We start from the raw sequence: 27,764 nt of genomic DNA, 5'->3' as shown, positions 1-27,764 counted from the left end.
TCTATGACTTTGTTTATTGAGGTTACAGAATTACTTATGAAATACTTTTTCCTATTTTAAAGGTTTTCCAGAAAAGGATATTACATAAATCTGTGTGTGTGTGTCTGTGTGTGTGTACTTGATTTAATGGGTTATAATTTTTATTGTGAGAAAGCTTTTTTTAGTTTTGAAATCATTTATAAAGTATAAATGGGTTTTCTACATTCTAGGTTTTGTTAGAGCACGAGGTGGTGGTGACATTCGGGATGTTAACACAAACTCTGAGAATTGGGCTGTGGTTAAAGCTGCATTGGTGGCAGGCATGTATCCTAATTTAGTTCATGTGGACAGAGAGAATGTAGTATTGACAGGACCAAAGGAGAAAAAAGTACGGTTTCATCCAACTTCTGTTCTCAGTCAACCTCAATATAAAAAGGTAAATTACATTCTTGATTTCATTTTTGAATTTCACTTAGCAGAATAAATAGAATAAAATTTAGCTCAAGAATATGAAAATGCCAAGAATTGGTTTTTATGAAATATATTTAATATTTATAGTCATATATTTATTAAATATATGAAATTAAACACCAGGAAAAAGCAAATTTGGTGGAGACCTAGGGATGAGAGAACTAGAGTGGTTATTTTAAAATAAAAAATATTATTTCATTTAAAACTTATGAAATACTACATGTTTCGGGATTCTGATAATAGGGTATATGTTACTATACATATGTATTTCATGAGAAAACATTAACATTTTGAATATACTAGAGGCAGCTAGGTGGCGCAGTGGATAGAGCACCAGCCCTGTAGTCGGGAGGACCTGAGTTCAAATCCAGCCTCAGACCAGACACTTGACACTTACTAGCTGTGTGACCCAGAACAAGTCACTTAACCCCAATTGCCTAAAACAAACCAAAAAAAAAAAAAAAAAAAAAAAAGCAAAGCACTTTAAGTAAACTGAGTAGCAATTAAAATATTTTTATAATTTTTTAAAATTTTATTTTTAATTTATGGAATAAAACAAGCATTTCCGTAACAATACAATAAAAAAGATAATTGTACATGAAACTAGAAATCTGCTATGCACAACTCAAATATGTAACAAAATTATCATGTAAATTTCTTTTTTTCTCCTTTTCTTCCCCCACACCCCACCCTAGAGATAGCTACCATTAGACACAAATTAGATATGTGTACAATTATTCTATGTATGTTTCTGTTTATCAGTTCTTTCTCTGGATGCAGACAGCATCTTTCTTTATCTGTCCTTTAAAGTTAATTTGGGTATTTATAAGAAACAAAATAATTTATTTGTTCAAAGTCCTTCTGAAAAATATTGCTGTTATTATATGCAATGTTCTCTTGGTTCTGCTCATTTCACTCTTCATTATTTCATTCAAGTCTTTCCATGTTTTTCTAAAATCATTGAGTTCATCATTTCTTATAGCACAACATAGTATTCCATCACAATCGTATATCACAATGTGTTCAGCCTTTCCCCAATTGATGGGCATCCCTGCAATTTCCAGTTCTTTGTCACCACAAAGAGAGCTGCTGTAAACATTTCTGCAATTAATAAATGGTCGAGGAATATGAACAGGCAGCTTTCTAGTGAAGTTAAAACAATTTATACTAATATAAAAAATGCTCTAAATCGTTATTGATTAGAGAAATGCGGATTAAAACAACCTTGGGATATCATTTTACACCTACCAGATTGACTAATATGATAAAAAGGGAAAGAGACAAATGTTGGAGAGGATGTGGAAAAATTGGGACACTAATTTATTGTTGGCAGAATTGTGAAATGATTGAATCATTTTGTAGAGCAATCTGGAGTTATGCCCAAAGAGTTTTTAAACCACCTATGCCCTTTGACCCAGCAATAGCACTTCTTGGTCTCTTTCCAAAGATATTTTTATAATTTCATAATTAATTTTTTAAAATTAATTGTATTTTAACTTTTATAATTTTATGTAATTTTATTTTTTATAATTTTAACAGATTCCTCCAGCCAATGGCCAAGCAGCAGCTCTTCAAGCACTCCCCACAGATTGGCTTATATATGACGAAATGACCAGAGCACACAGAATAGCCAATATCCGATGTTGTTCAGCTGTGACACCTGTCACTGTTTCAGTATTTTGTGGACCAGCTAGATTGGCAAGTAATGCTCTTCAGGAACCTTCATCTTTTAGAGGTAAAGTTCTTATTAAAACAAGAATATTATGAAGTAAAAAAATCAAACACAGTAGCTATCATTATGTGTAACTTGCAGTGTAAAGGTTTAGCCCTTTGTGTTTCCTCATGAGACAAAGATATTCCCAGTTGGAAGATCATACTGTACTAGAAAGGCTCAAGTATGATCCCAGCAACAGTATAAGTCACCTTTCTGAGGACCTACCTAACTAAGTAGTATCATTAGCAAGTCATCTGTTTGATGATAAATTCATTGGACAGGGCAACCAACTAAATAAAGAAAAATACAAAATGACCCCTGTTCTTCAGTTTCTGTAGGGCCATTGGCAAGATTCTGGAAAAGTGAGCAGAGGATGTTAAGAATTACACAGCTTTTAGACCATCTCAATTTTAACTTAGCTCTAAATATGAAATCTTTGTCCAGCGACAAAGGAGTAGCTATGCTACCAGAAGAACTGAATTATATCAATGACAACGTTTTCATTATGAATGATTAAAAAAAAGAAAAGTATCACATGAAAATACAAATAAAGGAATTGATGGAGTGACATTTATTAGAGATTCAAAGGCAACAAGAAATATCATTTCATGGGACATTATCATTTCATACTGTTGTGATTGTGAGTATTCACAAAAAGACCAACATGAAAACAATTTTAATTTACACACCAGTGTGTGTTTCTAGGGACAACGTCATAGAACAGTTCTTTGAAGAATTTGCTAACTCTGCAAATTAAACATGTATTTTGATACTTACTGACTTCAGTACAAAGGTGAAAGTAGGGACAATGCAACAATGATGAAAAATATATTGGAAGGTATGGATCTGGAATAAGTACTAAGAGACACCACAACTTATGGTTTTCATGGTTAACTTGTGATTCTACATCATAAATGCTTTCTTCAAAAAAAATTTGGAAAGCCAGGGACATGGTGACCACTAAATTACATCCCACCAAAAAATGAAAATGATTATGTTAACAGATAGGAAATTTGAACAAATTCATTGCTTATGTGGGAATACTTCTAAATTAACTGTCTATACATTCAAACTACTAATTTATTAGAGCAAAGATCAAAGTGAATACAAAACCAAAAGAAAAGAAAAATGAGGAAATTATGGTATTCATTAAAATAACTTTAACCTAATCTTTTTGAATAAGTTTTCAGTGTTAAAAATGGGATATAGATGGACAAAAGTACATTGGTGCTGAGTATAGTAATTTCCTTTAGAAGTTTCACTGACAGGCATAATTGCCAAGGAGACCAAAGAGAGACCCAAAAAGCCTAAAAACTGCTTTAATTAGATAACACTTGACTTACTTGCCAAGTAAAAAGAGAGCAATTTAAGAGCAACTGCACCAGTTAGAAATATGAAATCTTATGGAGATCAATGGTGGTAGCTATTATTACTTTATAAAATAGAGAGAAGCTGAAAAGTTAAGCCAATTTTGAAAAAGCTTGGCAAAGATTGAATTAAGTAGAGTCATTCTGAGAGTATTTAGGAATAAAACTGGAAGAACAATAAAAAGAAGATGGAGAAAAAAATTTATAACAAACTGTTTTCACCGTGGAGCCCCCATGCTTAGACTAATATCACATTCCTGGATATGTTTATTGAGTAGGTAGAAATGCCATTAAAAAACCAGTTCTGAAATTTGTTTTTCAATTGTTCAGTCATGTTTGACTCATCATGGCTTTGTGTGGACCATATTGTACATGGAGCTTTTTTGGCAAAGATACTGGAGTGGTTTGCCATTTCCTTCTCCAGTGGATTTAGGCAAATAAAGATTAAGTAACTTGCCTAGTAAGTGTCTGAGGCTAGATTTGAACACAGGTCTTCCTGACTCCCAGTGCTCTATTCACTAAGCCACCTAGTTGCCTACTAGGCAGACACAGGTAAAGTGACTTGCCCCAGGTCACACAGCTAGTAACTGTCTGAGGCAGGATTTTAAGTCAAGCCTTCCTGCTTCCAGGCCCAGCACTGTATCCGCAGAGCCATCTAGCTGCCCCAGGTTTGGAAGTACCAATGAGATTAGATCACATGTGCATAAACAGTATTTATGCTGGAGGTGATAACAATTGTGAGAGTGTTGAGTGAGTAAGATTCACAGAGTATTTGAAGAGAAGGTACCAAAGACATGGAAAAATCTTGAATTTTATAAATAACAAAAAGAAAAAGAAAGCTCAAAAGCCTGTCAACAACTGTTGACTTATATGCCTACTTTCCAAACTATGTAACAATTTTATGAGAATAATCTATACTCATATCAGAGGAATTCTTGATGGATGATATAAGTAGAGAGTGAACCTGCTTTCTTAAAGTGTTCCACAGTAGGTCACATCTTTACAATGTAATTGACTGAAAGATGTATCCGTAAAATCTCATTGTGCTTATCTTATGGACTGTTAAATGAAAAAAGAGTCATTTGAGTAAGTAGCACACAAACCATAGCCTTAAAGACTATCTTTGTACAAGGTTTTTCTCATAATACATCAAAATTGTTCATACCTTGAAAGACATAACAACAGATAATATTTTTAAGTGTTAACTTTTAAGATTTATAAGGCATTTTATGTATATTATCTTTTGTTCTGGATTAGAATAAATTGTATAGGAATTTTATGAACAACTTGATAAGATCCTCCAAATCAAGTACATCTACAGTGATACTTGGTGACTTTAGTGGAAAAGTGGGAAAAGGTGAAGATGGAGAGAAATATATGGGAAAGTATGATTCAGGAGAAAGAAATGAAATTGACCAAATACTTGGAGATTGTACAAAAGCCTTACATCTCTATATCATGGACGCTTTATGAAAAAAAGAATTGGTAGGCGCTGGACAAAGTGAGCATGAAGTAACTTCACAAAGAATGAAATTGACTATGTTTTAACAGCCTAGAAAAGAAATGTTACTGACACGGGATTTATTGTATGGTCAGCTATATGTGTACAGACTATTGACTCATCATATTAAAATCAGTATTTATCATAACAAAAACAAAGAAGTAATAAGAAAAAGATATGGTGAACAATTAGGATGATTTAACTGAATTATTTTAAAAAGCTACTTAAAATCAAAATGGGAAATGGACAACAGAAATTACATCAACACCAACTATAATAATTTCACCCAGAAGTTAAACCAATATATATTAATTCCTACAACAAGGAGACCACAAAAGATTCCAGAATGTGCTTTAGCAAATAATTGATTTGCTGACCAAATAGAAATAGCTGACAAAGACAACATTGAGTTAGGATATAAATGAATCTTCAAAATCTTATGAAGAAAAATGATGAATGGTTATGAACACTATTATTTCACAGAGCAGACAGAATCAGTGAAGAATAAAACCACTTAAAATAAAGCATAGCAAGTCATGTCAGTTGCATTTAAGGATGAAACTGGAAAAATGTCTATAAACAGAAGAAAAAATGGAAAAAAAATAACTTTTAACACAGGTCAGCAATGATAATGAAACCACCGCACTTGAACTCTAACATGATAGTTTCTGAGGTACTTACAGATGAAAAGGACAAAGATGGGAAAAGCAGCCAGATTAAAATCCAGTATACAGTTATCCCTTCCACGTCACAACTTTCCCCATTAAGGTTTCAATTTATTACGGGTTAGCATGAAAAATTAAATGGAAATTTTGTGGGAGTTTTGCAGAAGCCTCAGACGACATGTTGAAGCCAACAGATGACACAGAGCCTATGACCAAATACTTAACCCAAACTTTACAATAAAGTACTGTAAACACCCCATAAAAGAAAAAATTCAGACTTCTCTGGTACAAAGGGAGAGCCAAACAATTTTGGCACCATGCGCCTAACCCCCAGGATGTAGGAAAAGGAATAACTGTACATAGAAGACATCTGTTTTTGAGGCATTACAATTGAAAGAGTATTGAGGGACCAATACACAAGTTATTTCAAAGAGGAGAAGATACCATAGGTATAGGAAAAATCAGATTTTTTAATAATAAAAAAGATGTATATGCCTACTTTTCTATCTATTCAAAATGTTTACAAGGTTTATCTGTAGGGGAATTGAGGGAATCCTTCAATGAGGGTACAGATAAGGAACAAGAAGCTTTCACAAGTGATTTCTTACAGTGGAATATAAAAAATATAGAGAATGACATCCTGTTGTGCTCAGTATTTGTTGGTTATGAAAAGTTATTCAACTTATTTGGGGGAAATGCCATATATATCTGATGACTAAAAGGGAAAAAAGGACTACAAAAAACAAACAAACCAGAAATGAATGCTGTAAAATTATAAAAAGCAAGCATGACACCAAAGAAAATGTACAAGAAGGGACAAAACCTCACTCTACCCCTTTGCATGTTGTATATATTTTTAGACATTTTTCAGTTAATCAGTCTTGATTATTTTTTTCATTTAAAAATTATGTTATATAGGATCACTGGGAGAGGAAGAATTGATGATAAAATTGGTATATGTACTGATGATATATCACAAAATAAAATATAACATGATATAATTTTATGACATATCAAAATAAATGTTATAAAATAATATATGTTGATGATATAATAAAAAGGCAAAAAGCTTCAATAAAATTTATTTTTAAAAAATACTGCCTTACAGGCTTTTTTGCAGCGAGGTGAATCTTACCTCCTGTCTCCTGAATGTGAAGATCATTCAGGATTCCTTGGAAGATGTAACAGCAGAAATGAGCATTTGATAACAAAGTTCAGGCACGGAATAATATAGGGAGATACATATTTGTCATAAGTATTCACTGTGATGGAGGATATCTAGCACAGAAGTACAAGTGGTAGAAGGAGTCTCTGTGATAAAGTTTCCCAAATGTTCCTTTTTTGAGGGTGATATTGTGTTAGTTGCATCCCCAAGTCATTATCAATCTGCCTGGAAGAGATCTGTAATCACTTAATAATTTGACTTGTCCATCCTCATAGAAAAAACCAAACAGATGAAAAATGCCAATTGTTCTGATTTCACCATGCATCAGCTAAAAAATTGAGGCTACCCAGTAGAGCTTATACAACAGCATATATATCTGAGTTAGATTATACATATAGACTGTGAGTTGAGCCCAGAGTTAAAAGCAAATACAGGAGTGAACTAGATTGGTTTTAGGACCTTACAGAGCATTTTTGCTAATCCAAAGCTTCCAATAACAGCAAAGGCCCATCTTTTCAATAAAAACATTTTATCAGTTTTGCTTGTATGGCAGCAAGACCTGGAGCACCACTTCCTTGAAGAACTAAAGATGAACACAGAGAATATAGTGAAAGATGTGAGCAGGCACCTACAACCAATGAAGAACTCTGAAGAACGGGTAGAAAAGATTTTGTTAAGTAATATGACAGAGAAGGTGGTCTAGTCATTTGGTGAGAGCAGGGGATGATATATAGGTGGCCAGAGTGTTCCATTGGCTCTTTGCAGTGCCTGAAGAAGGTGAGGAAGGCAAGCCTCAAGCACATTGGGTGGCTCTCTTGTGGAGAATTTGGGGAAGGACATAAATGAAAATTGACCTGTGTGGATTATGATCTGCATCATTGGAAGGAATGCCTAATTTATGAAATCACAGAACATTTTCATGATTTGTGTATTGAGATTTCTGGGCCTGACCTGATTCAAGTAGGTCCAGTGATTCAGATTTGGCATTGCAACAAAATGGGGCATTCGTAGACCATTTAGCAAAATTAATTTTACTTAACAGTAGCATGGAAAGGATGTTTAACAAGGGTTTAGCATCTATTTGGTGGTGCGGGGCAAGTCACTTAACCTTGTTTGTCTCATTTTCCTCATCTGTAAAATGAACTGGAGAAGTAAGTGACAAACCATTCCAGTATTTTTGCCAAGAAAATAACAAATGGAGTCCTGAAGAGTTGGACATGACTGAAATGACACAACAGCAACAACAGCAGCATAGAAAGGATATTTAGCAGGGATACAGCATTTATTTAGTTGTACATAATACTCCTATTTTTTGCCTTGGTGGTAAGCTCCTTTTTCTTCACTAGGCTTTCATATATATGTTAATGCATTGAGCCTTAGACTCTAAAACTAATTAAATCCAGAAGAGTCGTTAACTTTATGGGAGAAACTAACCTATCCTGTATGCATGAGATGTTGCTTCTACCAAACCTTGATCATCAATGTTAGGTTTGCCGCTGTCATGGAGAGTTCCAATGCAAAATCCAAGTTGAAGTGGATTCCCTAGAGGTGATAAGGACCTCCATCCACTCTTACTTGCAGATGAAATTGTGTTGATTGTGTCAAGCCTGAAGACATTGTAGAGCTTCCTGAAGGATGTCCATAACCACTCAAAAGAATTTGGTCTTACCATCTCACAGGAAAAACCAGATGGTTGATGAATGTCTGTTGCCCAGATTTTGACATAAAGATGGATGAAAATAGCACTAGGAAATTGCAAAGCTCTTTTAGTGACCCCAAATTTCTCCCAGATACAAAGGCCCATCTCTTTAAAACCAATATTGCACTTGTGGGACATGGAATGCTACAGTCTTTCAAGAATTCAAAATCAGTATCACCTAGAGGGCAGTGGAAAAGCATATGGTATGTATAAACAGGCCATAATATATGATGACAATGAAAAAGAAAAACAGTAAAGAACAAGAGTAACACGTTCTCAAAGACTGGATGACTCAAAAAAGAAAATGGACTAGTTATCTGGAAAACACGAGTAATAACTGGTGGATACCTCAGGTGCTCCACTGGTGTCTTAGTGATAAGGGAAAGAGGAAGGCTATGTCAGGTAAACTAATTGCTGTGACAAATTTGCAAGAAGACAAGAGTCACATCAAATAGGTAGCCATGGGTAATTTGTGGTCTTCCTTGTTGGAGGGAACGTATATGAATGTACAGTGTTTTTGAGTAGTGAATACAGATTATAAAGTTTTATCATGATTTCTGTAGTTCCAAAATATCTCAAGATTTGTATGTGCATTCTTGACTATAATAATAACTGAATTTAAATAGTATTTTAAGGTTTTCAAAATGCTTTACATACAAATATCTACTTTGACTACTTGAGCTTTCCTGAAGGATGTTTGCTTTTCTTATGTCACCTCCCCTCCCATTCTTCCTTGCTGGCTTTTGAAACAGAGAAAACCGGAAGAGATCTGTCCACATAAATATTTAAGTAAGTCAGGAAGATTTATGTAAGCATGGGAACATTCCTTAGAAACATCTTTTAAGATTTTTTTCTGCCCTGAAATATGTGCTAAAATTTATGTATTTTTTTTCTTCCTTAATATTTTGTTTGAAAAGTGGATGGTGTTCCTAATGACAGCAGTGACAGTGAAATGGAAGATAGAACCACTGCTAATTTGGCTGCATTGAAACTGGATGAATGGCTAAATTTCAAAATGGATCCAGAGGTAGTTCTCTTTTAGTACACTATATAAACATATTTAGCAACTTCTTGTTTGTGTGATTTTTATAACCAATTCTCTCCCCTGAATATTGAGGGAAACCTTTTTTGTTGTTATTCTCACTGTAGACTCCATCTTCAGATGAGTTTTTTGCTCAGTCCAAGGATAGATAGAAAAATCAAGTTCTTGGCTGTAAAGATGGCAGTGTTAGGGAGAAAAGTTAGGTAGTATTTCAGTGAACCTGGAAATATTTCTGACAATAGTTCTTCACAGAACACAGAACTATAATAGTTTAAGAAAAAAAAAGAGAGAGAGAGAGAGAATGGTACATAAACATGAGATTTAAAGTCAGAAAATCTAGGGTGTGAATCCCTTCTCTCATTTACTACATGTGTCGTATCGCCTCTTTAAGCCTCAGTTTCCTAATATTTGTAAAATTAAGAAGCTGAAGTAGACTATTTCTGATGTCCCTTCCATCTTTAAATTCTATGCTCCTAAGAACTTCTTTCTATTTATGTATCTAGGAAGAGAAGAGAGAGAGGGAGGCATAGAAGGAGAGAGATGGGGGCGGGGGGAGGTGTCAGGAAAAAGGAGACAACAGTTTTTCTTTCAAATTATGTGTATCAAATTGCTTGCCTTCTCAATGAGCATGGCGAGGAAGGAGGAAAGGAGAGAATTTGGAACTCAGAATTTTAAAAACAAATGTTAAAAATTGTTTTTACATGTAATTGGGGGAAAATAAAATATTAAATAAATTTTTAAAAAAAAACAAGCCAGAAAAAAAATAAACTAAAAGTATGGGTAAAATTATGAGGAAAATAAGCACAAGTTTTGTTCATTGAAAATTGCAAAATCCCCTGAATAAAGCAAATAGTTTTTATATCCTCTGCTTCAATATGAATTCTAATTGAATAAAAATTAATTACAGGCTGCCAGCTTATTGCTCCAACTCAGACAGAAATGGCATAGCTTATTTTTGCGTCGTATGAGAGCTCCTTCTAAGCCTTGGTCTCAAGTTGATGAAGCAACCATAAGAGCAATTATATCTGTTTTAAGCACAGAAGAACAGTCTGCAGGACTGCAGCAACCATCAGGTATTGGCCAGCGACCAAGACCAATGTCTTCAGAGGAACTTCCTTTGGCATCTTCTTGGAGGTCAAATAATAGCAGGAAAAGTTCAGCAGATACTGAATTCTCTGATGATTCCTCTAATGCAGAAAGGTAAATGTTTTAGATTTTTATGAAGGTTAGCATTAGCTTCAGGAAATTGGATGAAGAAAATTTCTGTATGTAGAAAAATTTACTGTAACATTTAGCCCTTTCCATCCTCTTCTCCTTCTTTCCTGTTTTCCCTCTTCCGCTCAATTTTCCTCTTCTTCCCTCAGAATTCAAGGATAAAATTAAAATATAGGCTTAAGCAAAACACATATAGAGCCATAATAGCAGTATCAGTATAAAATAATTGCTCTCTTGAAATCCTGTTCCCCCCCCCTTAAATTCAACATAATTTCCTTGTGGGTATAGGGGCTCTGGTAACCAGAGGGATCACAATAGGCATCAAGGTAGTATCAAGATAGGGTCTTGTGGGAGATGGCACTTGAGCTGAGCCTTAAAGGAAGCCATTGATTCTGTAAGGTAAAGGTGAGGACAGAGTATATCCCAGGGATAGGAAGAGAGCCTGTGATTCTCTTATTACCTTAAGCATGAGGTAATGAGGGCCTACCCTCAAGGATTTTACATTTTACTTAAGTGTTCAAATTACATACGCAGGTAGATATAACAGTAGCAGAATTGAGGGAGAAGAAAACACTAACTCTTTGGGAGATAGGGAAGGCTTCATAGAGGATTTAGCATCTGAACTGAGCCTAGAAAAGATAAGGCTTCTGAGAAGTGGGGGTGAGGATAGAGTGAATCCTAGTCATGCAGATGCACAGAGCCGTAGGGAAAGCGGGGGGAGACAAATGTCTAATCCTGGGAACAACTAGTAGTCAGGGTGGCTAAAACATAGAGGTCATAGAGAAGAATAATTGAAATGAGACTATGGTAGGTAGAGTGTGAAGGAATAAAAATGTCAGCATAAAGAGTTTATATTTTATCCTGTATGAGATGGAGGCAGAAATTTTTGAGTAGGTAGGAGCTTTCTCACTGGGAACCCTCCACATCATTGAAATCATAGGACCATACTAAAACAAAATAATAGAGTAAATTCTCTATTTTATTATTTATCTATTATTTATACATTTATATTTTTTAACCTCAGGCAAAGCCTAAAAGCAGTCTCACTAGGGCTTGGATACTAGTCCTTACATGGAGCCAAGTGCATGCTCCACGAGCAGGACAACTTCTAAATGAGCCTCATCCCCTCATAAGGCCTCACCTTATAATAATGACTGAGCTAGTGCTGTTTCTGAGTTTTATCTGGTCCCTAGGAATCCAGATATCTTCAGAGTACTCCCAGTCATCCACTTACAGTATATGGAAAGGAAGCTCCTTGTAAGCTCCTTGAGGGCAGCTCTATGAAGTGATTTTTGAAAATGGTTTGATACTGAATTGGGAGAGCGTTATGTTATCGTTCAAGACAAAGGGGTTCAGATCTCCAAGCCTACTTCAAGGACACTTGAAACTGCCCAAACTAGCAAGGCCATGCATACCTGAAAGGCTACGAAGTATTTGAAAAATGTCACATAAAAGGATGTTCCTTTCAGTCACTGACATAATAGATTTGGCAAGTAGGTCCAAATTGAATAGTGTGTTAAACACAAGCCTCTTGGCCTCCAAATTTTCTGAGTTCTTTCTGCACTTCTTCAAAAATGCAGTACGTAAGGGTCTAGATGTGAAATTTCTGGTTTTTTAACACATCATATCAACAAAGCTTCCAAAATGTACAGGCCTACTTATAAGACTTATGACCAAATTAGTGTCTGTGCCTCCTCTCACATTGAGATAGATGGTTCTTGTTGGAAACAAAAAAAAAACAAAAACGAAATTGTTTTTAAGCCAGAGTAGTAGTTCAGAGGAAGTTGAAATGTAAGTAAGAAAGGAAAAAATTATGACAAATGAAAAATTAATAAGCATTTATTAAGTGCCTGCTATGTAATATTACTATGCAAATAAGATGAAATTCAGAATTTTTAGTTGACCTAGTCAACATGATAGTGTGATTTCTTCCAGTACCATTTAGTAGCTTAGGAGTAGAAGCAGAGAATTCAGATGTTGAGGGAAATATGGGGTTGAGAATTATTTGAATTTGAAATGTGATAGGATGAGGGGGCGAGGGTAGAAGACAGTTTCTAGTTGAATCGGTCACCTAAAGAATTGGCTCTAAAAAGAGAAAAGTGAGGCCAGAGCAGGGATGATGGAATGGCAAAATAGAGAAGGATGGAAGAACACTGCTGGTAGCTATAAAAGGAAAGGCTAGAGGAGAAGTGAAACAGTAAGAGATGGAAAAATAAGATATTATAATTATGGAGGGTAATGCCAAAATTCCAGTTATGGGTAATGGTCTCTGAAGCTTTAGGGTTAGGGAGCAAGAGATGCAAATTTCCTAACCTTCAGTACCTGTTGGTGATTATCTCCTATGATAAAAGATAGCATTAGTATAGTGTTGAAATCAATAAACATTTATGAAGTGCATACTATGTACCAGGCACTGTACTAAGTGCTAGGGATACAAGTACAAAAAAGAAAGATAGTCTCTGCCCTCAAGGAGCTTATAAGGAGCTTCCTTTTCATATACTGTAAGTGGATAACTGGGAGTACTTGGAAGATACCTGGATTCCTAGGGACCAGATTAAACTCAGAAGTAGCACTAGCTCAGTCGTTATTATAAGGTGAGGCCTTATGAGGGGATGAGGCTCACTTAGAAGATGTCCTGTTTGTGGAGCATGCGCTTGACTCCATGCAAGGACTGGTATCTATGCCCTAGTGAGTGTGCTTTTAGGCTTTGCCTGAGGTTAAAAAATATAAATGTATTACTGTGTTTTGTTTTGACAGTACAGATGTTTCCAACACACCCAAGCAAATCTTTTTACATCTCTGAAAAGTTTATTAATTGTTAATGAAGGGAGTAATGTATCTTTTAAGTTTGATAGTATTGTATTAACATTACTGAGGTCCCAATCTTTATGGTTCCAAGTGTGATAGCAGGCAGCCTAGCACTTAGCACAATGCCTGGCAAGTAGTAAGCACTTAATAAATGCTCTGATTAAAGTGATGAATATGGGGCGGAGCCAAGATGACAGAGTGAAAGCAGTGACTTGCTTGAGCTCTCCCTGAAACCCCTCCAAAATACCTGTTAAAAAATGGCTTTAAAAAAATTCTAGAGCAGCAGAACCCACAAAAAGGCAGAGTGAAACAAATTTCCAGCCCAAGACAACCTGAGTGGTTGATTGGAAAGTTCTATTGCCCCAAGCTGGGAGAGGAGCGCAGTTCAGCATGGGCCTCACCGGCAAAAATGGCCTCAGCAAACCTGAAGGGATTAATCAAGGGGAGCTGTGGCAGTTTCCAGACTTCTCAACCCACAAACGCCAAAGATAACTTAGAAAGTCAGCAGGAAAGGTATGTCTGACTGTGGTGAGAGAGGAACTCGGTCCCAGCCCCAGTCCTAGCTGCAGCCTCAGGGTGGTGGCTGCTTGTGGAACTCTTGGCCCAAAGGTGGAAGAGGGATCAAGCACTGATCAGAGGGGATTGCAGGGCTCTCTTTGCTGACACTGAGGCAGAATTCTCTTGCTCTTGCCTGTGCTTGGATCTGGGTCACAGTTCTGGGTGGTGGTCCTAGGGCGAGGAGGAGGTCTGGCATGGTGGAGCTTGTAATGGTGGTGGAGAGGAAATCTTTCTCACAGTTCCAAGGCAGAAAAGAGTTCTTGTGGTCACTCATAGACCAGAGCACAGGCCAGGAAAGGAGTAAACACCTCGCTCTTGGTCATACCACCTTAGATGAACTGAAAATTTACAAGTCCCTAGAAGTATCTCTGAAATCAGCCACACAAAACCCCTGAAGTTTGGGACAGTACATTCCCCACACTGGAAGCAGACCTGTACCTTAACAAAGAGTTTGTAACTCAAGTAATTGGTTGGAAACATGAGCAAACTGCACAAAAAAAGTCAGACTGTAGAATCTTTCTTTGGTGACAAAGAAGATCAAAACATACAACCAGAAGAAAACAAAGTCAAAGCTCCTACATCCAAAGCCTCCAAGAAAAATATGAATCAGTCCCAGGCCATGGAAGAGCTCAGAAAGGATTTTGAGAATCAAGTAAGGGAAGTAGAGGAAAAACTGGAAAAAGAAATGAGAGTGATACAAGAAAATCATGAAAAACAAGTCAACAGCTTGCTAAAGGAGACCCAAAAAATACTGAAGAAAATAACACCTTAAAAAATAGCTTAACCCAAATGGCAAAAGAGGACCAAAAAGCCAATGAGGAGAAGAATACCTTCAAAAGCAGAATTGGCCAAATGGAAAAGGAAGTCCAAAAGCTCACTGAAGAAAATACTTCCTTAAAAATTAAAATGGAACAAATGGAAGCTAGTGATTTTATGAGAAATCAAAACATTGTAAAACAAAACAAAAGAATGAAAAAATAGAAGACAGTGTGAAATATCTCATTGGAAAAACAACTGACCTGGAAAATAGATCCAGGAGAGAGAATTTTAAAATTATTGGACTATCTGAAAGCCATGATCAAAAAAAGAGCCTAGACATCATCTTTCAAGAAATTCTCAAGGAAAACTACCCTGATATTCTAGAACCAGAGGGTAAAATAGAAATGGAAAGAATCTACTGATCACTTCCTGAAAGTGATCCCCAAAGGAAAATTCCTAGGAATATTGTAGCCAAATTCCAGAGTTCCGAGGTCAAGGAGAAAATATTGCAAGTAGCCAGAAAGAAACAATTCAACTGTTATGGAAACACAATCAGGGTAACACAAGATTTAGCAGCTTCTACATTAAGGGATTGGAGGGCTTGGAAAATAATATTCTGGATGGCAAAGGAGATAGGATTACAGCCAAGAATCACCTACCCAGCAAAACTGAGTATAATCCTTCAGGGGAAAAAGTGGATATTCAGTGAAATAGAGGACTATCAAGCATTCTTGATGAAAAGACCAGAGCTGAATAAAAATTTGACTTTCAAATACAAGACTCAAGAGAAGCATGAAAAGGTAAACAGGAAAGAGAAATTATAAGGGACTTACTAAAGTTGAACTGTTTATATTCCCACGTGGAAAGATGATCTTTGTAACTCATGAGACCTTTGTCAGTATTAGGGTAGTTGGAGGGGGGGAATAATTCTATAGGTAGATAGATGGATAGAGGGCACAGGGCAAGTTGAAGATGAAGGGATGATACCCAAAAAATAAAATTAAGGGGTGATAGAGGATTATACTGGGAGAAGGAGAAAGGGAGAGGTAGAATGGGGTAAATTATCTCACATAAAACAGACAAGAAAAAGCTTTTAGAGTGAGGGGAAGTGGGGAATGGTGAGAGGGAATGAGTGAATCTTATTCTCATAGGATTTGGCTTAAGGAGGGAATAACATACACACTCAATTGAGTATAGAAATCTGTCTTACCCTACAGGAAAATGGGGGGAAAGGGGATAAGAGATCAGGGAGATGATAGAAAGGAGGGCAGATTGGGGGAGGGGGTAATCAAAAGCAAACACTTCTGAGGAGGGACAGGGTTAAAAGAAAGAATAAAATAAATAGGCGGGGAGGGGGGCGGGATAAAGTTAGTTTTTCAAAACATAACTACCATGGAAATGTTTTACATGACTACACACGTCTAACCTAAATCAAGTTGCTTGCCTTCTCAATGACGGTGGAGAGGGAGGGAGGGAGGAAGAGAGAAAATTTGGAACCCAAAGTTTTAAAAAACAAATGTTAAAAATTGTTTTCACATGCAACTGGGAAATAAAATATACAGGCAATGGAATGTAGAAATCCATCCTGCCCTACAGAAAAATAAAAGAGGAAGGGGATAAGGGAAGGGGAGGTGTGATAGAAGGGAGGGCAGATTAAGGGGAAGGGTATTCGAATGTATACTGCCTTGGCATGTGGGGCGGGGTGAGATGGGGAGAAAATTTGGAACTCAAAATCTTGTGGAAGTGAATGTTGAAAACTAAAAATAAATTAATAAATGTTTAATACTAAAGAGAAAAAATAACGATGAATATGAGTTTCTATTAACAATGTTAAAATTATTCAGAAATTTTGTTTCAAAGGCAATATTGGTATATACTCAGGAATCAGTGAGCTGTGAGTAGCTTACGGTTTGTACTACTTAGAAGTAAAACCATATTCTTCTGAAGTTTCTGTTGTTTTCAAAGGCATCTGCTTTTATTTCGGTAATCCAGTATTGAGATTACAAAGGCATGGATAACTACTGAGGTGATCCCATTGAAGAATTATCAGAAGGTATAGCAAGGGTTAACAAGATAATGAAAATTTTATGTAGCTAATGAAATTATCAACTCAGCCAATGATCTAAAACTGAATGCTAGCCATCTAGAACTCGCTAGAATCTTGGTGGTAAAGGACACAAGCACTTCTTTTCATGTAAGAGAAAATAGCTAAACCTCCTCACTGTGTCCTGATATTATCAGCACCATTATTTCGATTTTATTTAGCTTCAACCTTGTTTAGTTCTTCATCTAAACCTAAGGTCTACTAGACAGTTTTTAAACATGGTGAAATTTTCCAAGTTTCACAACTAGATTGTTTATTATACCAAAAGTAATTGAAAAAAATGAAAGTGAAAAAAGTGCTAAAGAACTTTTATGCCCCTTTCCTGGTTTTCGTTGTTAATTTCTTTTGTGTCTCCATTTGCATATTTGCCATGATGTTTCATAGTAGCATCCTAGAAATAATTTTAGATCAATGAGATTTACTGAAAGAAGAACCTTTATTTAGGTACACTAGTTTAGCTTGTCTTGAAATCAGTCAATGTAATTTTTAAGAATTTTGTAAAGTTTGCAAAATGTTGAAGATAGAAAATGTTAAGATGTTATAAAATATCTTGTTCACTGTACATGGAGAATTATGGAATGGTAGAGCTGGATAGGATCTAAAGATTATCTCCTCATTTTACATATGAAAAAATTGAGGCCAAAGGAAGCTAGTTAGTAACAGAACTGGAACTAGAACCCAAGTTTCCTGACTAGTTTAGTATTCTATCCATTCTGTTGTGCTGCAGAGTATATTTATTTTGTCTGTTGTACATAGCCCTTAGGTCTTTTAAATTACTTTTTTAGAAAAGACTGTTAGCATGATGTTATGTATGCTATGCATATCTGAACCACCTAAGTTTAAAGGATACTTCAGTATAAAACACATATGTAAAAATTTCATGAGAAGCCTCATGGTGTGGTCAAAATACCTGGGTTCAAGTACTGCCTTTGTCATATACTGGCCATGTCAGCCTGGCAAATCACAACCTCTCAGTGGTCCCAAGCAAGTAAGACTCTAAATTAATTGTAGACCAATTGCCATTCCACATTGATAAAGGGAGTGTCTTCACTGAGAGGCAATGAAATCACAAATCTGTTAAAAATAATAATTTTAAAATTTATAAGTGATTGACATCACTATTGATTCCTAAAAAGCAGTTAGGAATTTTTAAATATGACTGTATGTAGGGTTTACTGTTGAAATTTTTTTAGCTCTTGGAAAGTTGATTAACTTTTTACATGAAAGTACATATATAATCTAAATTTATATTTTTGACCTCCAAATATTGATATAGGACATGCAATTTCTCTATAAATTACTGTTCCATAAAATATAATCTTAAAACCCTTATAGCACATTTCTAAAAGTTTTTATTGAAATTAAATTAACTTTGTTTTTATGAAGTTGCTTACCAAGTTGTCTTTACTATCCTTCTCAAGAGTCTTGATGAAGTCTCCATCTCCAGCATTCCACCCACCCCAAAAATACAAAGATAGAGGTATTTTACATCCTAAACGAAGTTCTGATGATCGATCTGACCAGTCTTCTGTGAAATCTACAGATAGTAGTAGTTACCCTAGTCCTTGTGCTAGTCCTTCTCCTCCATCCTCAGGAAAGGTAGAGTATCTATTTCTGTAAACTTAAAATAGGTGAATATGACCAGATTTTTAGCTGTGATTTTAATGTTGTATTTACAAGCTTACAAGGTCATTACGACCATGCAATTAGACAATTTTGTATGTATTTTCTGTTTTATCCATTCATAAACAATTACCTTTGGGTCAAAAAATGAGTGTCTTAGTTCTTGTGACATAGCTTATAATTACTTCAAAGGACAGTTTGAAAATCATATTTAATGTTTGAGCTGATTCTTTTATTATACTTAAAAACTTGACTGAAGGAAATTCAGCACACATAATTAAACACACTTATTAAGTGCCTGCTGTGTGCGAGATTCTGTAGGAATGGGTTTGAAAGTGGAATTTTTTAAGGAGTTATTTATGAGTGATTTCCAATACTTACATGTTAGCCTCATATCTTTGATAATTTCTTGAGACACAAGAGTGTATGTGTGTGTTATACACACATATATGTACATATAAATATATTACATTGTAAATAGTGAATTAAAGACTACCCAAATTTTATCATTTCGTATACATTTACATTTCAAAGAATTAAATAATGAAAAAAGAATTTATATTTTTATTCTTAAGAAATTGTATTTTAGGGGCAGCTAGGTGGCGCAGTGGATAGAGCACCGGCACTGAAGTCAGGAGGACCTGAGTTCAAATGTGGCCTCAGACCAAACACTTGACACTTACTAGCTGTGTGACCCTGGGCAAGTCACTTAACCCCAATTGCCTTTAGAAAAAAAATTGTGTTTTAATGAATAGCAAATAGATCCTTTAATCTTAATAGATTCCTTTTTTCTATAATAGATCTTTTGAAGGCACCAAAATATGCACACTACTTCTACTAACCATACTTTGTGGATAATTTTCATCACATTAGAATTATTTGACTTTTAAATACTTGTTAGGTTAGTTTCTCCAAATGAATTTGGTTTTGTAATACTTTGGGGTTTTATTCTTTACAGGAGCCCATAAATGGGATTAGGGAGATTTGAGGTAATAGAATTTACCCAGAATTAAGTGGGATTAGAATAGGAAATTAAACCTGTTTTAATACTAAAAAATTATATTAAGTATTAATTATTTTGGATAAATACATAATTTTATATATAACATTTTGGAGGGAAATACACTAATAGTATATTCTCATGGAAAAACTAGGATTCTACAGAACACATTTTGGAAAGTGTTCTGTTAGATTATTTTGATTTGCCTTTTTATAGCACTTATATATATATATATATATGAGTCTCTTTGTATTTTATGTTACATTTCAAGAACTTGGATACTCTTTTGCAGGGCTCAAAATCCCCTTCACCAAGACCAAATATGCCAGTTCGATACTTCATAATGAAGAGTAGCAATCTGAGAAATCTTGAGATTTCTCAACAGAAGGGAATATGGTCTACAACCCCTAGCAATGAACGGAAATTAAATAGAGCCTTTTGGGAGAGCAGCGTGGTTTATTTGGTGTTTTCTGTTCAAGGATCTGGACATTTCCAGGTAAGTCATCCTGATACAACTAAATGTTTTGTTTTTGTTTTTGTTTTTGTTTTTGCTTATGACTACAGATTATGCCATGGGCATATCTCTGCTCTTTGAAATACCCTTTATTCTTGCCCTCCCAGGCTTTCCCCTGTCCTCTCCCCCAATTAATTTTATCACTGCTTTACATTGACCTCTCTGTCCTTTTCACTTACCTAAATTCCTTTTTTTAAAAAAAGTGTCTAATTTCTTTTTATTCCAGTCAACTAACATACTACTCTGTAGATAATAATAACATCTTCTTAGTAGTTATTGTAAGCATCATTCCCATTTTATAGATAGGGAAATTGAGGGTTAGATTTAGTGATTTGTGCAATTACATAGCTACAAAGTGTGAAAACCAGAACTTGAACCTCTAATTCTAGTCCAATACTTACTCTGTTATAGTGCCTCCCATTATATTAATCTTCATTTCTGAGAAAATAAACAAGACTAATGATAATAATAATAGCTAACATTTATGTAGGCTTTAAGGTTTGCAAAGTAAATATTAACTTAGTTGATCCTTACAACAAGGTAGATGCTATTATTATCCTCATTTTATATATAAGAAAACTGAAGCAGACAGAAGTTAAAAGGTTTTCATAGTTAAGTATCTGAGGCAAGATTTGAACCCAGATCTTCCAGATTCCAAGTCCAACACTATCCATTGTGCTACCTACCTGCCATACTGATGGGGAGAGAATTTAGCATGAGGAAAAGAAAGTGGTAAAGATTCCAGTGAAATTCTCAAATGTGATAATCCAGTTAATTTTTTTTTTAATTCCTGTCCCTTTGGTGTATATCAAACTCTACAACTACAGGACTTAAGTGCTGTTTCAGCTAAAGAGCAGTGTGATGCTGTGAGCCTAATCTCTTGAAAATTCCAAGGTACTTTCAAGACCAAACAGTACCTTAGTTTATAGTCACATGGGAAGCATAAAGGACCCATAATTAGAATGTAATATCAAATTTACTACACCACTTTAAAAGAATATATAGCTCTTTGCTTCATCCCAGCAGTGCTTCTTTCATGATCATCCCCTCTCAAGACTGGGCTACATTTCTGCTTTTTAATCAATTTGGCTTTTTTGGATTTTTTTTCCCTTGGGCCTCTGGAGTTCCCTTTACCACCTAGACCCTGGGACTTCAGGCCATACTGTATTGGCCTTACAGACATCTCCTCTTATTTCTGAAAGAGGTTAGGAGGTCAAGGAGAATGACTGTATGTTTCTGGGAGCCTGGAATTATACTGTGACTCTCTGACTTACGTGTGTGTGTGTGTGTGTGTGTGTGTGTGTGTGTGTGTGTGTGTGTGAGTGACATGCTTAGTTTGCATAAAACACATTCACTAGTGGATTGTTAAAGCTGGTTCCATGCTTCAGTAAAGCTAGACCTCCTCAATTCTAAGCTAGTGCCTGGGCTTAGTCTAGCTAGTAGCAGTTTTGCCTTGATGGTGATTGCATGAACAAATTAATCATCAACTCTTGAAAAATTTATGTCCTTCATTAGATCACCCATTAAGTTCCTGTTTCCTGTGATATAAAAAATTACTTCATGTATATATAGAAACGGAATATGTAGTTTCATTGGTATCATGGAATTCCTTGGTAAAGAAATTCCTTTACCATTGTAGAGAAGCATATTTTCTGCAACATAAATCTTATTGGGTTGCTTAGAGTACTCAGAGATTAAATGGCTTCTCCAGGTTTATAGAGCCAGTATGTGTCAGAGGTGGAACTTAAAATCTGTCTTCCTTATTTCCTGAGCCCAGCTCTCTATCTATGTCACCATGCTGCCTGTTATAGAAAATAACAGAAAGAAGTAATTTTCTCCAAGGGAAGAGGACATTCATTCCTTAAAACATTGAAATTTATAAAGTAATGAAATTCTTATGTAAGTAGATTTTTAGAAATAAAGGGTAAGAGGTTCAGTAGTAAAGATTAATGTGGAATGGATATAGACAAAATTGCATTATTTGAATACTATCTGTTAACTTTGCTGTTATATATGTGTGTGTGTGCCACACACACACACACACACACACACACACACACCCCCTTCTTACATAGATAACAAAGTACTTAATGTTTATTGCCGTATAAGGCACACTGCCATATAGGGGATAGTGTTCTGTCTGTTCCAAAGTCAAGAAGACCTGAGTTTCTGTCTCACTTCTCATATATTCATACTACTTGTGTGACCCTGGACAAGACACTTAACCTCTCAGTGACCTATACAACTGATTAAGGCTGTGAGTTACAGAACAGGTGCTGATATAATTTGCCAAAACCGTAGATCTGATCTTTTAAAAAAGTAGGTGTTTAAAGTTATTACCAGAAGACTGATAATGCTTGGTATGTTTCTCAAAAAAAAAAAAAAAAAGTAGACATGTTAACAAATTAATATCTTAATGTATTTTTGTAGATTTTTCTTGTAGTTTGTGTTACATGCTAAAATTACATTTTAAAATATTATTAAAGCAGACATTTGGAAAATCTCAAGTATTTTTTCCTCTAAATTTCATTACAGGGATTTTCTAGGATGTCTTCAGAGATAGGACGGGAAAAGAGTCAGGACTGGGGTTCAGCAGGTCTGGGAGGAGTGTTCAAGGTGGAATGGATACGGAAAGAAAGTCTTCCTTTTCAGTTTGCACATCACTTACTTAATCCTTGGAATGACAATAAGAAAGTACAAATAAGCAGAGATGGACAGGTATGTTAAATATGTTGCTTTTTGGTATTATAGAAAAACATTTTTTCATCTTCTATTGTCCAGTATTTTGTTTTGAAAATTATTGATTAGAATAAAATCATGTTGCCCATTTACATAGGAAAGAGTTGATTGGGTCCTAAGAACTTTTGAGATGGTTATTATAAGCATCATTATTCACATTTTGCAGATGGGAAAACTGAGAATTAGGTTAAATACCATTGACTTATGTTAATTTCACAAAACTCATTACTACTTATCAGAAGTTTTTCAAATTTAACTTTCTTATTTTGTTAAATTATAAAATCTTTCAATAGTCACTACATTTTTTTTTTGCCTTCCTGATTTCTTTGAATATATATTGTCAAGGAGATACTCTAGAGACTAAGCATGAGCCTTTGGCCAAATTCTTAAAGATAGGAATAGCCATTTATCTTTTGCATAATTTAATCATTAGGATAAAATAATGTTTTATGTTTTTAATTTTTTCTTTTTGTTGAAGTTCCAGAAAATGTTTTTTCCTCAGGTTATAGGATACTATTTTTTTCTAAGGAATCAAAAAATAAGATTTGAAAGCTTATGTATTTGTCTAATAATAACTTTTAAATCAATAGAATGGTTTCCTCTGGAAATGGATATCTTCTAGATTTGTTTGCTTTTTAGAAAAAGGACTAATGAGCCCATCTTTTGCATACAATGTTCTCTACTTGGGATTAGATTTTAAAGGTTTGCAAGGTAAAAACTGTCTTTTGATTTAAATATTAAAGAGAGAAAAAAACAATTTCTCTTTATGTAAAATCTGGAGCTGAAAGGAGTATCAGAGGCCATCTATGAACTAAGTAAACTCCTGGCAGCTCATAATATGAAATCTTACTTTTCACCAATTTGAAGATATTCAGATCTTTACGCAGTAATATTATTTTAAAAATAATTCTTTTGTGAAAAATCTTTTTTTTTCCCCAGACACAAGTAAAAATGTCTTAAGTTAAATATTATAGTTCATAAAGACATACTTGATATACAACCTAACATGACAGGACCAAACTTTGGCTTCACTGAACCTCCTATTATGTTGTTTTTAGCTCTTAAGAAATCTTTTTTCCTTTTCAGTTAAAATGGTAGGTTTGTAGGGCCACTCTGCAGTCTTAGTAGTGAAAGTTAGCCTCTTGAATCTTCAATTTTGAACAGAAACTATCATATAATACCTATCAGATTTTCAAAACATGAGTAGTATATAGCTGATGTTTATATAGTGCTTTAAGGTTTACAAAACCCTTTTCATACTTTAAATGTATACAATGTCCTCACAACAACCCTGTGGAGTAAGTATTCTTATGGATATCATCTCCAAATTCTTTATCTTAGCATTTGTGAAGGGTGCCCTGAACTTGTTTTCTTGAGTTGCCCTATTTTCCAGAGATGAAACCCACGTGAATTAACATGACAGTGATCTTTTGCACCTTAACACTATTAAACTCTCAGTGCCCTTCAAGCTGAGTCAGCTACAAGCCTGGCTTTGGCCAGCCTAACTTAGACTAATAAACCATTTGTACAGCTGGGATTCTCTTCTGTTTCCTTCCGTCCCCCTCCCCCCTTCACCCCCTCCCTCCCATCCCCCGTTGATCCCCCCGGTCCCCATAAGTGAGACTATCCTACCTTCTTGGTTTAGCATTTTCCAGGATGGGCCCCAGCCATGCTTTACTTTTCTCATGACTCGATTCTAAGGCATTTACCCCATTCTCCCTCCTCCTCCTGCAATTTCCCACTGTCACTGTAACATATAAAAATACTCAAGGCTTTGCCTATGTTGTGGGCTCCTTTGTACTTGGTATAGGGAGTTCCCACATACATGTGCCTTTTTCTTGTAATAAATCAAGTCACTACTCACGTCTTGTGGAGTCAACACGTTTGAGACTGTTATACATAATCTGGTCACCCAACCTCTCTAGCTTTATCTTATACTACTCTCTTTTCATGTACTCATTGGTCTAGGCAAACTGAATTATGTGTCATTCTACCACATACCCTTTGCTTTCCACCTCAATACTTTTTACTCTTTCTGTTGCCTATGCCTGGAATTCCATCCCCTTCCCCTTCTCCCCGGATCTTTGTTGAAATTCTGCCTATCCTTTAAAATCCTAGTCAAGTTCCCTGCTTTTTTCTGAAGCCATCTCATCTTTTTCCCCGGACCTCCTTTCATATATTTTACATATTTTGTATTGTATTTATTTACATTTGGTTAAATCTCTTCCTCCAGTTTGAGATTATAAACTCCCTAAGACTTTAAGAAACTATGAGTCATTTAAACATTTGTGTTCTTCCAGCACCTAGTACAGTGTTCTTTACATAGTAGATATTTAAGTATTTGAAATTGAAAGTTTCTTAATTTTTATAAGTCCTTCACTTATTTTGACATCTAGTCCATGAGAGAAATGTTACTTTCTTTTATTTTTTTTTTATTTTTCACACAGGAATTGGAGCCCCAGGTTGGAGAACAACTTTTACAATTATGGGAACATATTCCTTTAGGAGAGAAAAATGCAACTGATTGACATTTAGCTTATGGTAGCATACTTTGAGGTATTGTTGAAGTTTTCTAAATACTGACTATTTTATGTTGATAAAGGACTTAAGCTAAATATTTTAAGCCACTTTAAAAAGGTCTTTAGATGCGATGTCACGTCTGTTTATGACCACTGGATGCACTGACTTGCAGAAACTAAAGGTGGAGGTAATGACTTATGACTGGGCCCTTGTAATTCATGATCTTGCTCTAGAATCACCATCTTACAAAATAAAAAAGGATAATTTTAATGTTTGAAGATCATAGTGAATGATAATACAGTGTATGTTGGCAGTTTTTTTAATTGAATAAAACTGGAATAAATTTGTTTCTTCATTTGACATTGAGTGGCACTTCTTTTATACGTTTCCACATTTAAAAAAATGAAATTATTTAAAGGATTGTCTTAAGACTATTATTGATAATTTTTAAATACATCAAGTTATTTTCTTTCTCAGAAGCCCTTAATTGGATCCATATATCTGGGTAAAGCTTTCAGGATTTATATCATTTTGTTGAGAACATAAATTTTCAAAATGTCACTGTTACAGAACTCATATTGGGAAGGGCTAGTTATTTGGCCATAGTTAATATAAGACACATAGAGGGAAAAAAAATGTCCTTTTTAATATTAACATAACTTATATTAACATAACTTACCATTTAGATTAAAATTTGAGTAAAAGGGTTTTTTCTTGATTATAGACTGGACTCAGTTTTATGGCTAGTCCTATTTAACTTAGTGTTGTTTTTCTTCATTTGTTTTACTGAAATCTTCAGTGATTCTCATCACACATGGACATAGTAATTATGACATCTTTGTTTTGGCTAGAATGATTTGATTCAGGTTAGCAAATAGCCATTCTTATTAAGGCCAAAGCAAAGGGCATAGCAAAAAATTACCTGACAGTGAGCAATATTAAAGCAAAGAGAGATGCTAAATATCTTTCACAATATCCTTAGCAGAATTTTGAAATTTCTTTTCCCATTTTTTTTCCATTTTTCCCTCAGTAAATCATGGGGAAATATTTTATCTTCTGTATGTATTTTAAATCATTGCCCCATTTTTTGGCACTTTGAAATTTAAGCCTTTGTTGGTGTTGACACAGAATTTCTCTGCCATCTTGATTATATGAATGGTTTGGAATGTCAAACACTGATTTTTCTAAGTATTCTTGACATTTGTTATTGTTTTTGATTGAAGCACTTAAAATTTTTTTCTCCCTGGCACCACTGTCATATTTGCTATTACAGATTGCGTATTTAAAACCATGTTTCCTTAGAGATTTTATGAAGGTTATGGTTGATGATTAAAATTCAGAGAAAATAGCAGAGATTATAGTTACTGTAAATGAAGTGGGTTTGAGTAACAACTTCTAGAAAAGGCATTCCTCTTATTCATTTAAGAGAATTTTAGAAATATCCTTTTTTTTTTTTTTAAAGCCCCTAACCTCTTAGAAATGAAAAAATCATGTGTCAGCAAAAGACCTTAAGAATTCTTTCATTTATTTCTGGAAGAACATTATGTGTTGATGTATGAACATTTGCATATGCTTAACTTATGAGTTCAGTAATTGATATTTCTATTTATACCTAGAAGTTTTACTTTTTACATTCTATTTGAATTATATTCCACAGTACCCACAGTTTCATTATATTGTTATAGCAGCTTGTTACAGCTTGGTGATAATATAGATATTTTATTTAGATTTCTGTTTCGCATTTTACAGTGTTTTCAGTTTGGAAGAAGGGTTTGTTTTTCCCTTCTTAAATAAAACTTGTTTCAATTTTGTTCTGCACTTCAAATTTTAGTCTTATAGAACTTATGAGTTATTGTTATATTTATTGAATGAGTGTGATGGTAGTGGGAGAAATAAAATTTAAACATATTTTAAAATAGTGACATCCTAATAATAATTTTCCTATACATGAAATGCCTCATGACATATATATATATAATATATATTAAGATACTTTGAGAATTATTGAGGAATATTCCTCACATATTGTCAAGTTTTCAACACCTGAAATAAGTTAGATATGATATATAGATTAAACTGTGAAAGGAGTCCTTCGTGAAAACTTAATATTAAAAGGAAAGAAATAGTAAGTAAATGTTAATGAACACATTTACTATAATGAAGTTAAGTACAATACAGAAATTAAGTTCAGACTGGTGTGTAGGTTCAGTATTAGGAAATTGCTTCTATATTGTGTAGGGCACCTTAAGCTTTAATAATTATTAAGACTTTCAACTGTTTATATCAAATTTTTTTCTGAGCATACAGCAGAAAATAACTAA

At 34.7% G+C, this 27,764-nt stretch overlaps 1 protein-coding gene across 1 annotated transcript in view; it reads left to right on the top strand.

Moving 5' to 3' along the window:
- Window positions 1–25,803, top strand: part of YTHDC2 (YTH domain containing 2) — an 88,252-nt gene extending 62,449 nt beyond the window's left edge. The window contains exons 22-29 of the mRNA XM_027869213.1: window positions 210–415; window positions 1,990–2,185; window positions 9,479–9,588; window positions 10,511–10,803; window positions 18,469–18,646; window positions 19,963–20,166; window positions 22,720–22,902; window positions 25,371–25,803. Of these exons, the coding sequence (XP_027725014.1) occupies window positions 210–415; window positions 1,990–2,185; window positions 9,479–9,588; window positions 10,511–10,803; window positions 18,469–18,646; window positions 19,963–20,166; window positions 22,720–22,902; window positions 25,371–25,451 (1,451 nt within the window). The 3' untranslated portion in view covers window positions 25,452–25,803. The remainder of the gene's footprint in view (window positions 1–209; window positions 416–1,989; window positions 2,186–9,478; window positions 9,589–10,510; window positions 10,804–18,468; window positions 18,647–19,962; window positions 20,167–22,719; window positions 22,903–25,370) is intronic.
- Window positions 25,804–27,764: the final 1,961 nt, after the last annotated feature.

Source organism: Vombatus ursinus, unplaced genomic scaffold, assembly GCF_900497805.2.
Source record: "Vombatus ursinus unplaced genomic scaffold, bare-nosed wombat genome assembly UNPS02014792.1, whole genome shotgun sequence".
Lineage (NCBI taxonomy): Eukaryota > Metazoa > Chordata > Mammalia > Diprotodontia > Vombatidae > Vombatus > Vombatus ursinus.
Note: the sequence above shows the minus strand (reverse complement) of the source record. Positions and strands in the feature narration are given on the sequence as shown.